Source organism: Columba livia, chromosome 2 (assembly GCF_036013475.1).
Source record: "Columba livia isolate bColLiv1 breed racing homer chromosome 2, bColLiv1.pat.W.v2, whole genome shotgun sequence".
In the NCBI taxonomy this organism is placed as follows: domain Eukaryota; kingdom Metazoa; phylum Chordata; class Aves; order Columbiformes; family Columbidae; genus Columba; species Columba livia.
Genome location: NC_088603.1, coordinates 33,567,380 through 33,583,217, shown reverse-complemented (window position 1 = coordinate 33,583,217; position 15,838 = coordinate 33,567,380). Strand labels below are relative to the sequence as shown.

The 15,838-nt window shown below is 38.4% G+C and overlaps 1 protein-coding gene across 8 annotated transcripts in view; it reads right to left on the bottom strand.

Moving 5' to 3' along the window:
- The window catches only part of ABCB5 (ATP binding cassette subfamily B member 5), a 38,660-nt gene extending 32,723 nt beyond the window's left edge, over nt 1-5,937 (bottom strand). For 3 of the 8 annotated variants that reach the window (XR_010470068.1, XR_010470067.1, XM_065051273.1), the window contains exons 1-8: nt 5,761-5,935; nt 5,010-5,077; nt 3,865-3,952; nt 3,700-3,748; nt 2,468-2,612; nt 1,951-2,017; nt 1,524-1,715; nt 360-531 (exon numbers count right to left, since the gene is read on the bottom strand). Coding sequence is in view for 4 of the 8 variants with exons in the window: in XM_065051273.1 (XP_064907345.1) it covers nt 360-531; nt 1,524-1,715; nt 1,951-2,017; nt 2,468-2,612; nt 3,700-3,748; nt 3,865-3,952; nt 5,010-5,058 (762 nt within the window). In the remaining 4 variants the exon portion in view is untranslated. Of the gene's footprint in view, nt 1-359; nt 532-1,523; nt 1,716-1,950; nt 2,018-2,467; nt 2,613-3,699; nt 3,749-3,864; nt 3,953-5,009; nt 5,078-5,760 lie in introns of all 8 variants that reach the window. The other 5 variants (XR_010470069.1, XR_010470070.1, XM_065051270.1 and 2 more) reach the window with 3 other exon arrangements.
- Nucleotides 5,938-15,838: the final 9,901 nt, after the last annotated feature.

Genomic DNA, 15,838 nt, shown 5'->3' with positions numbered 1-15,838 from the left:
GATGGAAAGAGTTTAAAAAGTATTTTTGTTAAGAGAGAAGAATAAGGGTCACAAGCTTCTGCCTGGACTTCTCCAGTGCTCTTCATTATGAAACTGCTGTGCAAGGAAAACGCTCTGATGCAGATCAGATCACAAGGGACAAGGACAGAGTAGGTGTACCAAAAGAATATGACATACAATTGTGTGCTCGGGAGCCCAGAGAAAATCTACAGGAGGATCAGAAATCATAACGTAAGCATAGGGCCAACCTCCCAACTTAGAAACCACATGAGGTTTCTCCCATACCCTCCCCCTTTCCTGTGCGTAAGAGTTGTCATGTTTTTCTGGTTTGATTTTTTTATTGATCCCCACTCACTTACAGTTGACCAAACTGCTGCTGACACAGCAAGCAGAGGGCTGACTGACAAAATCACCAGCGTCAGCTTCCACCCGTGGACGAATCCTATAATAATCCCTGTCAGAAATGTGGAAAAAAACTGTACAAAGATACAGATCTTGTCTCCGATGCCTTCGTGGATGGTGTTGATGTCACTTTAAATAACAATAATAATAAAAAAATATTTGTTAGCTTTGAATGCCTTTCTTTCTACCCCCACCCTGCCCCTGTTTCATGCTGTGTGGCCTAATGTCAGAAGCTTTGCCATTTCCTAACTGGCACAGCAAAATTTCTAACCACAGCTACTGAACGGTACCATTAGTCTCTTATGTGGCCAAAACACAGCAGAAACCTCATATTTTTTAGGACTCTTTCTGTATTTTCCATCATTCTCTGCTGTTTCTCTGCCCTGTCACCAGGAGGAGGAAAAGGAGGAGGAAAAGGAGGAGGAAAAGGAGGAGGAAAAGGAGGAGGAAAAGGAGGAGGAAAAGGAGGAGGAAAAGGAGGAGGAAAAGGAGGAGGAAAAGGAGGAGGAAAAGGAGGAGGAAAAGGAGGAGGAAAAGGAGGAGGAAAAGGAGGAGGAAAAGGAGGAGGAAAAGGAGGAGGAAAAGGAGGAGGAAAAGGAGGAGGAATGTCTGTGTTCATGCATACAGTCCCATTGCATATTGGGGCACACAGTCCTCATCCCTCAGTCTGTTTAAGTCTATGGAAAAGCTTCAAAGAGTTTAATTGACTGGACAGGGTCCAGCCTGAGATATGGCTGGATGTAAATGCAAGCTCATATCCATTCAATAAAGTGTCAGAGCTTTCAGTGTTTGTAAACTAGCTGGAGACAGCAGAGCTGTTTATCTAGTACTGTCTGCCACACACTTAGTGGACATTATAAAGTCAAGGGATTTCACAGTAAACCCTTCTGATTCATGTCACATAAACTGCACAAATAAAGCTGAAAAGAATAATGAATTTCTCCCTCAGAGATGCAATGTTTCATACTTAAAAAAGCAAACAAACAAAACAAAACAAACTCTGTGGGCTATTCCACAGAAGATAAATGGCAGTTTTCTTTTAAACATCATACTGGGCGGGGTGGGGGGGGGAGGTGGGGGTTGCGCAGGGAGGAGAGGTCAAAAATGAACAGGGCCCTCACTCTGTCAGTCTAGTGTTCAAGGCTCCTATCTGGGTAGTATCAAACCAAGCCATCTCCTGATGGAGTACTGCAAAAAAGAACTTCTGCCGGATCCTGGCTGTCTGCCTCGTAGCTGCAATCAAAAACGTCCACACTTGGATCATACTCAGGACCAACACAGCAAATCCAATTCCCACGTAGTAGTAAGCAAACCTGTGATAAGGGAACAAAAGGCTACATGACCCCACTTCATTTTGTGAGAGAAGTTAAGACACACAAAGCAACAATTAGTCTTCATTTACCCCATCAAAGTAAATACTGAAGCCTGCGATATATTATTGGTAAACTGTTTTGAAAAGGCAAACATTTGGCTTCTGCTCAAAGAGATAATACAGTAAAAGAAAACCCCCAAATACTCTGTTAACAGCATAACTGCAAAGACTCTTACTTGGTCATTTCAGCTTCTATATCTATGCTTGGAATTGATGGACAGCTGGAACTATTTACTGAAGTATCTGTGTGGGGAAAAAAGAAGTAGTAATATTTGTGAAAGTATTATATGTTGAAGATAAATCATGGAAATCTAGGGTCATCAGTTTGGGAATGTTTTGTATTTTGCGAATTGGGTTTTGCAAAATACAAAATCATTCGGCAAATATGCATCTATTTTTTTTAAACTTCTAGTAATTACAGCGACTGATAATTGATGATACAGAAGGTGGTCGTGCTCTTTACTATTTTATCGAAGTTGAAGCTCATTCATAAAGAGCACAGCTAGTGCACTGCTTTTTGTCCTGTTCAAGCCATTAAAGACTGATTAAAACAATTTGGCCATTCGGCACAGGATGAATTTTCCTCATTATATACCTGCTCAGATGTGCACCAGTGTGTAGTCTGGAGAAATATCTTAGACCCTGTAGTGAAACATAACTGGTACATAGAGAAGTCTAATTTTAACTTTTTACCTTCTGACACATTTGGTCTTACACCGCTTAGCACAATCATGTCTCCAAAGATAATTATCATAAGCGGCAATCCAGTACCATTTGTAGCAGCTGCGATCAAACCAACCACCATCAAAAGGATGTCTACCCAATCAGCGTAGTGAAACTATGTGAGCATTAAAAGAGAAAAAAAGCAAAAGAATGTTGTTATGCCTGACAGTTCATGTATTTATGACAGTACAGCAGACTTACAGAACATGCTTTATTTCTACCTGCATATTCTAAGGAGCAACAACCCTTCAACTAAAGGAAAACTCGGAGCATGAGAAGAGTTTTGTAGTAGGTCACATACATCTTTAAATCAGCATTCAGTAGGGCTGCTAAGGAAATAGTGACAGGACACATTTTTCTTCCTCAACTCAGCAGGAAAAAAAACAAAAAAACAAACATAAAAACCAAACAAAAAACCAAAGTGCATATCCTACATGTTTCTAAGGGATGATCTTGTCTGTACAATATATTACATTTTGTGTTCTCGTAAGTTACACATTTACTAAGATAATGCCCTTGAAATGTAAACAAGAGTGAGTTATCAACCAGCACCTGGGTTATTTCTACCAGTAGAGAATATTTGCAGCAGAGAATGTATCTTAAGGCTTGTCTATCCTTGAATGTCTGTTTGGCTTAAACAAGGATGTGAATTTAAACTGTAACAGCTATTCCCAGATGTGGTTAATCTGAAATCAGATATGAAACCTGAATGCCCTAACCCTCTCCCAAAGTGTAAATGGACATGGAATAAGCCAGAAAATCATAAAACCTTTCTAATTCCAGAATAAGTAAGTCCTTGTGTAAGAGTTATTTGGGAATAGCTGTTGTACAGAAAACTGACAGAAAATTGTACCACTCATTCTCTCAGACAGCAGAACCCTCAGATGTCAAACACAGGATAAATCCTTTATAAATAGAGCCAAAGCAAGGGCCTATGCTGCATACATGTCCTAGATCAGCCTCAGCAGGGGTGAGCTTCATCCTCTTCCAGCACTAAGGTTGAACCGCTCTAAGTGCTACCGGTCCACTGAGGTGGGAATTTAATCTAAAAGGCCAAATTTTACAGAGGTCTAGCATCAATAGGTGTCAGGCATCTTCTCCGGTTTTTGATTTCTTATTAATTGCAATTCATAAAAAACACAATTAACAATCATAAATAAAGAAAAAGAAAAATAAAGCCAACCATCAAACGGGACACTAACCAGTTCAAAAATGCCAACCGCCTTCTTGTCAATCTTCTCATTTTCCTTCCTAGAGAAAAATATAGAAGACTAATTAAGGTTTTTCTAGTAAACCCATATTAAACCAACCACCACCACATATTCAGTACACCAGTGGCCAATGTGCTAAGTTCAAAGAATACCTACTTATTTTTCTTGGGCTTTAACTGGTCACTTTCTTCAAGATTTTCATCGTGTTGAAAAGAAGGGTTGTCATATCCCTTGCTTGCAGATTCTGTGAAATAAAAATCAGACATTAACATAACAACCCATATTTTGCACCAGTTTCTTGCAACTTTCACTGCTGATTCTTTTGTATTTTGCACTGTGATACTGTGATTTGAAACTTAGTTTTTCCCATGTTCTTGGACCAGTTTTTCCTGAAACTTCTTTTCTCTTCAGTCGACCTCCTCCTCTCCAGACAAAAGCTTCCAGCTCCATTTCTAAGATGGAAACAAACTTTGTTTTTATAATTAAAATATGTATTAATACAGAAACACTATCAAAGCAAGAATTAAGCAATGATTCTGCAAAGACCTACACAATGGAGTGCAAGACAGGAGAAGTCCTATTGAAATCAGTGGAATTGCTTACAGTGAAGGTTATAATGAGTGTAGGTAGCACAGAATAGGTGCAAGTTAACTGAAGAATCATGTCTTTGCCTGTGATAACCATCCTCATTATTTCTTTGTATTGCAGTAGTTGCCACACAACCCACCTCCTATGTCTTAGGGGTTTTAGCAATCTATACAAAAGAGTAATCCTATCCCAGAAAGTTTATGATTCTAAATGCTTAAAATGGAACATAAGCAGAGAAAGAAAATGATGGGCAATCATAGTAGGGTGCCAGTTGTGAATTGCATGGGGACAAAAGGGCAACACACACCAGCCATCCCCAGTTTACATTTACCTTCACTTTACATGCTGACTCACTATGAATAGAATTTTTCAGATGCTCTTTTTGGTGACAGTTGGTCTATGAAGACCGGTTTAAACAATCGTTTGAATGCAATATTGCTCTTTCACCTTACTGAGCTTATCTTTGGAGCATTTTCATGCTCAGGCAAGGACCCACCTATATAGCTTTACCTGTGTAAATGAATTTTATTGAACTTGGTAGAATGACTCATGCACAAACCTTTTCTGGGTGGTGGCTTTAATTCATGGTGAAATCATTGTGGTTTTTCTTATAAAACCACTATGGCAATCAGGAAAGTCTTATAATGTCCCTCAGATTTGAAGCTGTGGAATACATTCCTCAAACACACATGCTTTTCATACATGCTGCTTACCTGCATTGGAGAGGTCCTTTTCTGTGGGATTTTCAAGATAGTCCTTCATTGTTTTTCTTTATTGTATGCTTGTGAGATAAATTCACATTAATCAAAATATACATTAAAAAAAAGCGCAACAAAATATTTAGAAATAGTAGATATTTAAAGAGTTCACATTAAAATATTTGTGGGCTTTTCCACAAGTCATTATATTTTGATCTCAACGTTGTCCTACTTCAATATAAAGACAAAGTGAAATGCATAACAGCATGATAAAGAACTAACTTTAATGAGATATTAAGAACAGTGAAAAGTATTACAATGGAACCTAAATCAGCAGGCTATTTTAGTAGCCTTTTAGGCTAAATCTGTAGATCACTCGTATACAAAGTATTGTGGATGATTTATTACAGAAAACAGGATTTCCCACATTATCTTGTGTTTGATTAAAACTTACTGAACAGCCACAACACTATTATAAAGACTAAAGATGTATGTAGGCGTTATGGTGTACACCAACTTTAGAGGCAGTAAATGACTAATGTGCCAAGTTTCCCTAGGCTTTTCTTCTTGATGTATCATATGCACAGGTTCAAAAAAGAAAAAAAAGGTGAAAAACCACACATGAACACTAACGATGACAAAAGGCATAATCAACCTGACATTAAAAAAATATAATTATTATTTTTAAACATAATTTTTGATAGATTTCTGGTTGTGTGGTTGATTTCTGCCCCCCCCCTCCCCGCCCCGTGTTATTTCAGCTTACCTTTACAGCCCAGACTGTGCCCATACGTTTAGGTGACTACGGCCGCCCAGGTGCGGTGTCCGGTGCCCCCAGCCCCGCGGCGGCTCCAGCCGCTGGCCTGGCCTGGCCTGGCCTGGCTTGGCTTGGCTCGGCCCGGTCCGGTCCCGTCCCGCCCGGTCCCTGCGGGGCAGCCCGCCCACACCCCGGCCCTGGGCTTTATAGCAGCGGGCGCCCTCTGCCCCTCCTTCTTTCCCTCCCTCCCGCGGCTCGATTTGCAGGTGAAGGTCGGTGCCGCAGCCGGGCAGGAGAAAAGAAGAAAGAGGGACCCGCAAAGAGATTTGGGTCTGTGGGCTCCTGCCCTCAACAACAGCCTGCAGGGTTCCAGCCCTGCGAACCGGTACCAGAGTATCCTGTGAAAAAATTCAGACTTGTGAAAGGTACCTGCAAAGTCATCTCGAATTGGGGGAATTGCTTCACTACATATGGTGAGTTTCAGCCAAGAGTAAAGATGCACTGGTGGATTTGAACTAATAAATACTATCAAAAGAAGTGTTTCAATTTCCCACTTTTAAATGACATTGAGATCAAAGGTAGCTAGATTTGTTATTGTTTTTACAGAAGCTAAGAATCACATTTTGCTCATTTAATTCCCACTTCTTCCCCACAAATTGTGTGGGGTTTTGTTTTGGCAAAAGTAAGACTGTTGTTTTGGATTAGCTCAGAGGGTGGTGAGGATTTTTTTTTTCCTTAGAAAAAAAATCACAAACAAATTAGATTTCCTGCACAACCCTAAAAATAACAGATCTTCAGCTTTGCCACCCATACATGTTGGGATCTGTATAATTTGCTTCTAGTAACGCCTTTATTAAATACTTCAAAAGCATTTATGAAAAATAAGCTCCTAGTTATTTTCTCATCCACTTAAATGCCATTGCCCCAAACCAAGCCCCATACAATTGAACTATTTACTCAGCTGAAGTTATTCTCAAGTAACAAGTTTAGGACTTGGCCTAATTTAAGCTTTCCTTTTCTACCTTCCCTACAGGATTCAGATAATATTATTTTACATATTGGTTATGATGCCCCAAAAGAATCTCAGAAGAAAAGGCATTATTAGGCATCATCATCTTCTGCCCACTGAGACCTTATATGTAAACTCTTACATATCAGACCTATTACTTTTTAAAGTACTTTATCTCATTAGCATTACCCAGGCTTTCTATTACGAACTCAGCATTAAGCCTGCATAAGGCACCTTAGGAGCTGTGTTTTCCATTCTAGAAAATTTATGAAATTTTTTGGCTTCTGTAGCCATAAAGAATCTGCATTTACAGATTTTAGTAGAAGAGAGAGAACAGCAAGCTGAAATACCCCACTGTCCCAGCCCCAAGGCTCACTGTATGCAGTATTTCCTCAAAGGCAACAGGTTTTTTCTTATTCATCTCAATGAGAGCAAGAACAACTCCCCACAATGTCTCAGTTTTTGTTAAAACAGGCAATTAACTGTCATTTTCAGTTAATATATTTTAAACACAGGGACATTCCACTTAGGAAGCAAATACCTGGATTTGATGATAAGAGTGGGGCTGACAGAGCACATCAATAGCAAAGGAAAGAAATGAAGGTAGTATGAACCTAAAAAGCATTCTGGGACCAGCTTCCAGAGCTGCTAGGTACTCACACAACCTACTTGGGATCACTGGCAGCTAGAGAGCATGTGGTACCTCTGAAAAACAGACACTTTCAATTTTCAAAGCTTCATTATCATTCACACACAGTAGCAATAAAGTGTCAATTATGATTCAGATCCATTGCTCTGTGCTCTTCATGCCTGGAAAAAAAAGCATCAGGGATCTCTTGCAGAGAGTCCAAAAAGGGGGTATAAAATGTACAGGACAAGCAACTGACAGTGCAGAAAAGAGAAGCATGGGGTGCTGAGGAGAAAGTTGTTTCCTTCTTTCCCCCCTGTTTCTTCCTTTGTGAGTAATGTTATACTCTGTGAAGGTTAATTAACATCTCCAAAGGGGGTTAAACCAAAACCATAAATAAACAAACTAAAAAAGAAAATGAACAAAAGGAGGAGCAAGAAATAGTGGCCTAGAAAAATATTCCTGATCTAACCAACTGAGAAACATGGACTTGAAGTCTAATTACAAATGACTCCTCTGTGCTTAAATAAGAAATAAACTAGCACAATCTGACATTTTTGCAGAATCAAAAGTTCTGGACTAAAACATGCTCATGTCAAGCACAGAGGACTCCCATCAATAAAAGAAGGCAAAGAAGCAACATAAGTAATGGTAGTTTACAGTAATGCCCTTGTAATTTTGGGGGGAGCATTACAATAAAAGTACCACAATGTGATTTGGAGACGAAATACTATTTCTTCTTTTATATAAAAAAAAAATTGTGTAACTTCAGAAAATACTGCATCTGAGAGTATTCTATTCTATAGAGACAATATTCACCCATGCCTCCATGTGTTTATTCTTCTGTCCAAAAGTGTTTAGTGACTGGAAGAGCAAAATTAAACACAGTCAAGTTTCATTAATTAACATCAACCATAACAGAATCAACTAGAAGATATATTTACTTTAAAAAACCATTAACCATAAGCACAACATTATTAAAAACAAATAAACAAGAAATCCCATTAAAAGACGACAAAGCACAAGCTGGAAATGAGAACTAATTTCCTTAGCAAAGCATTAACACTGAAGAGAATACAATGCATGATATGCAAAATTAGCAGGCACCCAACTTTACTGGATCAGCTCCTCAAGATAACAGCCAAACACAAAAAGATATATTGTATTTTACAAGTGTCATAGCTCTTTACTGGTTTTTAACTTCTGCAGCAGACCAGAAGAGCACCAGCAAGACACCCAATCTACATCCAAAACCCACAAGTGGGGAACCAGGGCCAGTGTTTTACCTGTTACCTTCATCACAGCTGATCACCTACCTTTTCCATGCAGCTGGGTTGTAATTAACAGGGTGGAGCTTTAAAAGACCTTTATCCCTTTATCTTTACTTACTGTTCTTTGATGTTAATGATTTTTTGCATGTATTGTACTTGTTATTCAGCCAGAAAAGACTTACCAGAATCACGTAAAAAAAAAAAAAAAAAAGTCCTCTTTTCTTATTTATTTTATTTATTTTTTAGAAATCAGACCAAAATGGAACATTTACACTATAGGTCATGTAAGCTTTGTGGACTAGTCACCATTAGTTGTAATCAACTCCCACATTTCTATAGCAGCACAGGGATATATGCACTGTACTCAAGCTCAACAGTGGTATTATTAATAACCACTGGTAGTAGCTGTAGTCATGGCACAGTATTTGCAGCCTTAACCTGAGATAGGCTCATATTTTAGTGAGTATAAAAGGAGGGGCTCATTATCCTCCCAACTTCTTCACTGAGTTTACTGACTCACAGGCTATGGACATTGGCCATTTGTGTTACAAACATGGGACTTATGAATATATCCTACATAGTTAAATTTTGTCAATATACAAATGAATAGAAAGATCCTGCCCAAACTTAATTGATGCTGGGGCTGGGGGGGAAGGGTAGGATTTTCTCCATCACTCCTGGCTGATTCAGGTTGGGCTATATAAACTGGCAGTGCTGGGTACCTGTGGGGAATAAAAAAAGACTCTTGTTGGGTGGCTGTGGGCTAAACCTAGCTAAGTTAGCACAAAACAGCCCATGATTTCAAAATTCCAGCTTGGGTGATAAGAGCAGGGTAAATTCTGTTGACTAAGGTAAGCTAAATTACACCATTGGTTAATCTAGTAAAAAAGTTGGGGATAATAATCACATTTGCAAACTAGAATTTAAGAAGTTTCTTCTAGTTTCTTTAAAGTGAACAGCTAACAAAATGTAATTCTCCAAACCAAAACCAAGTTATCAGTATACTGCTATAGCACTGGCAACTGTAAAGCTGTCAGCAATTTGGTGGAATGGATGGAGAAAGCCTGGGTGGAGGTAAGTGTTGGAAGAACTAAAAATTGAGTAAAGAAATAGGTTACGACACTTCTTGAACTTTCTTGAACTTTCTGAGAAAGACTGAGTTATGTTGTCCAAAAGTCCTAATGCTGTAACCAAGCAAAATATTTATTTGTGGTTTTCCTGAAATTGGGAAGCAGGAACGTATCTAATTCTAATTCTTTAACTAAATAAATTTACATCAAAGATAGTTGGTTAATCATAAATTTTTGTAAATGGAACAACATGGAAGAATTTATTGAGTCTGAAATGGTTTTACAAGTTCTTTGTAATACACATGTGCTCAAAGAACAAAACAAGGAAATGCATTTTTTTTTCTCTCCTATGAAGTTTCCATGTCTGTTTTAAGAGAGACTTAACTGATAAGGAGGAAGATTTTGCAGCTTCTCAAGTAGTTACTATAATTCTTCTTGCCTTTAAAAAAAAAAAAGTCATGTGGTTCATTGCTTTCTATAAAAGAAGATGATTTTTTTTTCTTCTAAATAGAGTGGTATAAGTATTAAGGTCATGGGAAGAACAGAGGGCAGTAATTCTGCTGAATTCTTTATATTCCTTAAACACGAAAGCTTCATACATTATCAAAATGGTGATTTAGGCTGATAAGGACCTATAGAGATAATTCATAGGACTGAATGTCAAGATATACACATATTTCAGAATGGCAGAGAGGCAAGAAAGGGAAAGGGAGGAGAAACTGCCTAATGCAAGCAAGTTACTTATTCTAGGGACTTCTCTATATCAGCAGAAAGACAAACCAAGTGGTTTTAGTCCATCACATCAGAAGTATTAGGAAGATGATATTTCATTAGTCTAGCTGAACAAAAGGACTAAAGAGACCACTACATACTTGCATATCTATTGGACAACATAAGCAAGAGGAAAAAAAAAATGCCTCTTAAGTTCTTGGAAAGTGCCAGCAACAAAATTTTCATTCAAGAGTTGAGAGAAGTAACTGGAGATGGTATTTCTGTATTTCATCCTGTGAAGAAGAATGTGATCAGGGAAGAAGATTTGCATGAATGTGATGGTAAAATTATGAAGTTCATGATTTTTTAGGAAACAGTGAAGAATTAGAACAATATAAAGAAAATAAATTTGATTCTAGGATTATTGTTGTTCATGGAAAGGCAGTCTATGGGCAAAGGGAATAAAAAGAGTTGACAATTAATACAAACTTGTTATGGACTTGAAAAACAATAAGAGGCCATTCTTTCATGCAGAAGCACAAGATCCTTGTGTCAGAATAATCTGTCAATAAGTAGAGGTTGGGAACGGCTTTGCAGGCAGCTTTCCTGCAGAGTATCTTCTAGGAGATATACTGGATGGAAAACTGAACAGAAACCAATGATGCCAACCTGCTGTGAAAAAAAAAAAGCAGAATTCACAAGAACAGAGAAGAGTTGTATGTGAACTACATGGAGCAGTGTCTTCCCTGTGTAGTGCTGTTAAGTCCTCAGCTGGAGTGCTGTGTCTAATTTTGGTTATTTCAGGAAAAATGTGGATGATTGGCTCTATTTTCTCTGTTGTGCTGGTAAATATAATAAAGAGCAAAAGGAAACAAAGGTGGTACATCTTGTATTTTGGTTCAAAACATGAAATAATGTATAAACAGAGTCAATGGTGAGAGATGGGAAATTGGACAAATGGCAAACTGACTTCACTGCCTAGTCCATATCCTCTGATGGATTGTTGACACGTTGTATAAATTAAGTTCCGGGTGTCTTTTTGGAGTGAACCAATTTGTTCACTTTCAGATGAAAGGGGAGTTGGTTTTGAGAATAGTTCATTCCTGAGTTTTCTCCTAAGAGCCAATTTTTATAGGACAGTTTTTGTCCTTTCCATCTTCTGCCATCCTGGAACATGGTCTTTGTGCCCTCATTTCTGCACACTGTTAAGATATGTCCTGGAGCATGCAGTGCCTGTCCTTCACTTTGGATTATAAAAAATATCTCTGTGTTTTTGCTTCCTGTGTGACATCACTGCTCAGCACTCATACACAGCACTATGGATGGTTAAAAGACAAGAAGTAATCAGTATGTCTTCGGGTTTTGGGTGCACAATATGAGATGAAAAGGAAGATCGGATTAAGAGGCAGGCCATAGATCCCTTCAAGAGTTAGACATTTTTAGCAGTGTAGACATAACTACTGATATGATTTGTTAACTGATTGGATTTCATAGTGTTTTACTAACACAACCCTGGATGAATGAAGTTGTGTGGGTAGAAACTTCACATTGTGTTTCTGAAAGATCTTATTCAAGGACTCAGTCCCATCTCACATCAAAAAGTTAGGTGATGATGAATTATCAACAGTTCATATACAGAAATGTGAAGAAAATATCAGAAGACTTTACTACAAGGGCAGCAGCAGCCAAGCTGCTTTCTTCGACCTGAACAGCATTTTGAACATGCTGCACAGTGCTGGACAAGGTGTTGGCAGCAGAGATAATTTCAGCTCATTTATTCTTTAGTCTCAGGCTCTCAGAGGGAATTACCAAGTGACAATTACTTTCCTTTAAGTATTTGTATTTTTCAACACAATGCCAAATCTTGAGCGAAAAGACCTCTCTCTTGCTCTAGCCTCTACCCCTCCAATAATCTAGCATTTTGTACATATATATAATTTAAATAACATGACAGAATCCAACAGGTGTTATTCACACAGGTAGCATGTGTTTAGTACTGAATGATGTTCTGATTAAATGTTTATACACTCGTAAGGGTCAGCAAATGTGATCCTTTTCATCTAAAGGAATCAGTGTAAACATCCCTGCTCATCAAACATGTACCACATGACTCTTATGAGCACACCACTGAGTGTTTTCCTTGCCAGGACAGACTATGGTTAAAATGGAGTCATGTGTTTTGTTTGTTTGTTTGTTGTTCTTTTTGTTAGGTGTTTTTGTTTGGTTGGTTTGTTTGTTTGCCCTCCCCCTGCCCTCCAAGATTTTCACAGACAGTGACCTTCCAGTGATACTATTTAATCTAGGAAAAGGATAGTTTAAAAAGCAGAGGCACAAAACAAGTGTTTGAAGAGACCTATAAAGCATTTAACCCTAAATAAAATAAACCTCTTAAGACAAATAGAAATGGGCTCCATATTTAAATAACATATATGTATACTCCCTGACTGATGGAGAGGGTGGCTGTACCAGGACTGGGCTGGAGGTGATGCTATGTGGTTCAGGAGCACAGTTGTTCCTACATCATCTGCTATAACACCCTCCCAATGCTCCACATCATGATTGTCCTCTCTTCTGAGAGCTGCAACACCTGCCTGTGCAGCTGGTATCACCACCTCCCTCACCCCCAAACCACATTTTTCCTTTGTTTAGAAGTTCTTGATCTTTTTTCCATGCTTTGAGTGTCAAATATCCTAGCTATCCCGTAACATTACACCTCATGGTTGCCTCCAAGTTATGTGGCCACTGAGGGCATGAATGGGAAAAAGCATCCCAGGATTAATGAGGAATTATTTTGGAACAGGGGAGGAAGGTGGCAAATTTCTGAGGGTATCTGTGCACAGACTACAACTGAGCAGCAAAATAAACCACGCTAATTGTAAACATGGCTTAAGTCTCTTGGGTTAGACAAGTTGTTACTTCTGATCATAAAATTGCATTATGTTGTCTCACTGTTTTCCCTTGGGGTAGCTTTTTTTTTTTTTTTTTTTCTTTTCCATTTTTTGTTTGTTGGTTTGGTTTTTGTTTTTCTCCATGACAGCCTATTTACACACACTTGTCCATATTCCCTTCTGAGGAAAAATGTTTCGACACTTCAGACAACAGCAGTAGGATTTCTGCCAACTGGTGGTTCCTGCATCTCAGATTGCTGTGTCTATGTTGGCCAGTCCCGATGCTGGATTTCATGGCACCGAGTTCTGGTTGGGAGGGAACAAGACTGACTGACAGGGCTGAGGGGAGGAACAAAGTATTACACCTGTCTGTCACACAGATAGCTTGTGTGGAGATGCAGAGTAAGAACTCCATGTCCCAAAGCTGACTATGTCAAGCCCTAGTGCTTAAAAGGGAGATGCTGAAATCTTCTAAATATCCTCTCCTTTTCAGTACCATGTGGTAGACCTTCAGTTATCGCTACAATCTCCTTTTTCTACTTCTTCCTCCTTCCACTTGAGAAGTAAAAGTATTCACTGACCTTAGTCATCTGCATACTCCACAGATTGGAATCTAAAACTACCTCCGTTTCCCATAACTTCCTGACCCACTCCTTCATCTGACAGGTACACAGATTTTAGGAACATGTTTTCTCCAATCTTTAACAATTTTCTCTATTCTTTAACAATTTACACTCACAAGATTGAAGGAAACCCTTCACACAGATCAGGGAGTGCTCAGGCAACTAAGGGAACTAGTGAAATACAGATCCTGTTTTTTTTCCTGTTGGTGTAAACCCTAGATCAGGACAGTCTGTACTGTTTTCATGCCGTGCTGAACACTTATTTCTGTGTTTGCAATATTAAACTAGTTATGTAAGTTTACATTTCTGTATGCATCACTGCCCAGTCATGCTCAGGCTTTCACTAAACTTTCCTTCTGTTGTACTACTTTCTAAATAGATTACAAGAATTCTAATGAACTTCTGGTTGGACCTAAATTAACAAGAGCATCAGAAAGGTCCGGTGAAGGATATTACCTTTTAAGGAGGAGTTGGTGCTTTGGAGGTACGCCCAAGAACATACCTGAATAGCTCTTAAAGATTCAGGAAATGATTAAGCTTTTCTAGTTTGCAACAGCTTGCCAAAAAGATTAAACTATCAGAGAATAGCTTTTGAAATATATTGATCTCCCTTTATGTATCTGTGATTATGAGTGAAAGGGTATTAACATTAAAAAATAACTGTAACTGCTGCCATGTATTTTTTAATTTTTCTTTATTCTTTCAAAAAGATGTCAAATTATCTCTTCTATGCTACCAAAATGTCTCTGAAGCTTCTGAATGGTCTCCTAATTTTCTAATGAATTACTTAGGAATAAATTCAGGCAGCATGGGCCCATAAAATAGCTTATGTTCAGAGAAGCAATACTTCATTTTAGGGGATCTTTAATTCCATTGCAGAATTATATTAAAATAAGGGTTCTAAAAAGTAACTGTTTGAGATCAGTTTCACAATAGCAAACTCGAAGAAAAAGGAAAAATTCAGTTCTTAAATGGTTGTTATTCAAACATTACTGTGATGTATTAATGGATACAATATTTTTTAGATTGATGAAAAAGCAAAAAAAGCTTTCTTCCTCTTGCTCCTCCTTATAACAGTGTATGTCATTCACTAGGACTCAGTTGTACTATTCTGATGAACAGATATTTATGGAAATAATTAGAAGATCCCAGCTGCACAACTCATTACTAAATATCCTTGAAGTCAATATGCACTGTGTTTCCCTTTTTGATATCATTCAAAAAAGCTTTTAATGAATTACAAGTAAATTCATACCATATGTTGAAGGCAGCAGACAGGAGGAGCTTTCAAACTGTTTCACTGCGAATGCATTGGAATTTTTTTTTTTTTTTTTTTTTTTTTTTTATTTTCTTATGTTGGACACTATCCTATAAGAAGACACAACTTGAACATCTGTAAGTCACTTTTACACCTCCAAGCCATTTGTATTGTAATGCTGTGGAACAGAATCATTCTACAATGTTCACCTACCTGTAAACCTGGTAAAAAAGAATCTAGGCTCAGTACCCAGTTATTTCTCTTCAGAGCTTGGAGATTTATTTATATTTTATCAAGAAAGTTATTATTGTCTTTTTTTCCAGCCCCAGACCCCAGCGTGAGTTTATGATAACTTTAACCAGAGTCCAACAAAGAACAATCCCTCCCTTGCCAAAAGCACATCAAAGGCCAGCCATGGAACAGGACAAAGCCAAGATTTACTGAAGTGCTAAACATGAACAAGAGGGAGGGTGAGAAGCCCTTCTTGACCACCAGCTCAGAACGCCATGGGACACACAAGTTTGAAATCCCTGCTTTGCTGGGTGTGGGTCACTGGTCTTACTCTGAGTGTCCCAGAGGAAAAGGGTGTCCCAGTGCCAGGACACAGGTCCCACTAAATCAGGAGGGAG